The 1,041-nt window shown below is 54.8% G+C and overlaps 1 protein-coding gene across 1 annotated transcript in view; it reads left to right on the forward strand.

Moving 5' to 3' along the window:
• LOC107199365 (class I histocompatibility antigen, F10 alpha chain) overlaps window positions 1-1,037 on the forward strand; it is a gene marked incomplete at its 3' end in the record, with an annotated part of 3,928 nt that extends 2,891 nt beyond the window's left edge. The window contains exons 2-3 of the mRNA XM_019005529.1: window positions 199-474; window positions 931-1,037. Of these exons, the coding sequence (XP_018861074.1) occupies window positions 199-474; window positions 931-1,037 (383 nt within the window). The remainder of the gene's footprint in view (window positions 1-198; window positions 475-930) is intronic.
• Between the last annotated feature and the right edge of the window lie 4 nt (window positions 1,038-1,041).

Here is a 1,041-nt window from a genome sequence, read left to right on the forward strand (position 1 = left end):
ATGGGACCTGTGCAGCTGGAATGGGAACTGTGGGCCTGGGGTGGATAGCCATGGGACTGGGATGGAGGTCCATGGGGCTGGGATCTATGTGGCTGGAATGGGAACTGTAGGGCTGGGGTGGGGGATCTATGGGGCTGGGATGGGATCTGTGGGTCTGGGACACAATTCCATGGGTCTCTGTTGGTACAATTCCCCCAGGTCTCCACACCGTGCAGTGGCTTTACGGCTGTGACCTCCTGTCCGACGGGAGCGTCCGTGGATCCCAGCGGGGTGGCTACGACGGGCAGGATTTCATCTCCTTTGAGCTGGGATCCAAGAGCTTCGTGGCGGCCGACGACGTTGCTGAGATCACCCGGAGGCACTGGGAAGATGAAGGGAATGTGGCTGAGAGGCTGGAGAATTACCTGAAGCACGTCTGCCCGGAAGGGCTCCAGAAATACATCGGATATGGGCGGAAAGAGCTGGAGCGCAAAGGTGGGTGGGAATTTGGGATTTGGGAATGGAGCACTTGGGAACGCCATAATTCCTATGGGAATTCCATGGGCAGATATCGCCACCATCCCATTCCAGTGGGAATTCCATGGGCGGATGTCTCCATCATCCCATTCCCATGGAATTCCATGGTCAGATCTCACCCCCATCAATTCCCATTCCCATGGAATTCCATGGGCAGATCTCACCCATTCTCATTCCCATTCCCAGTGAATTCCATGGTCAGATCTCACCCCCATTCCCATTCCCATTCCCATGGAATTCCATGGTCAGATCTTGCCCCCATCCCATTCCCATAGAATTCCCATTCCCATTCCCAGTGAATTCCATGGTCAGATCTCACCCAATCCAATTCCTATGGAATTCCATGGGCAGATCTTGTCCCCATCCCATTCCCATGGAATTCCATGCATGAGTTCCACCATTATCCCATTCCAGTGGTCCCTGACATCCACGTGTCCGGAAAAGAGGAACATGGGACACTGATCCTATCCTGCCGCGTGTACAGGTTCTATCCCAACACCATCGCGGTCAACTGGATGAAGGGGG

This window comes from Parus major, unplaced genomic scaffold (assembly GCF_001522545.3).
Source record: "Parus major isolate Abel unplaced genomic scaffold, Parus_major1.1 Scaffold615, whole genome shotgun sequence".
Taxonomy (NCBI): domain Eukaryota; kingdom Metazoa; phylum Chordata; class Aves; order Passeriformes; family Paridae; genus Parus; species Parus major.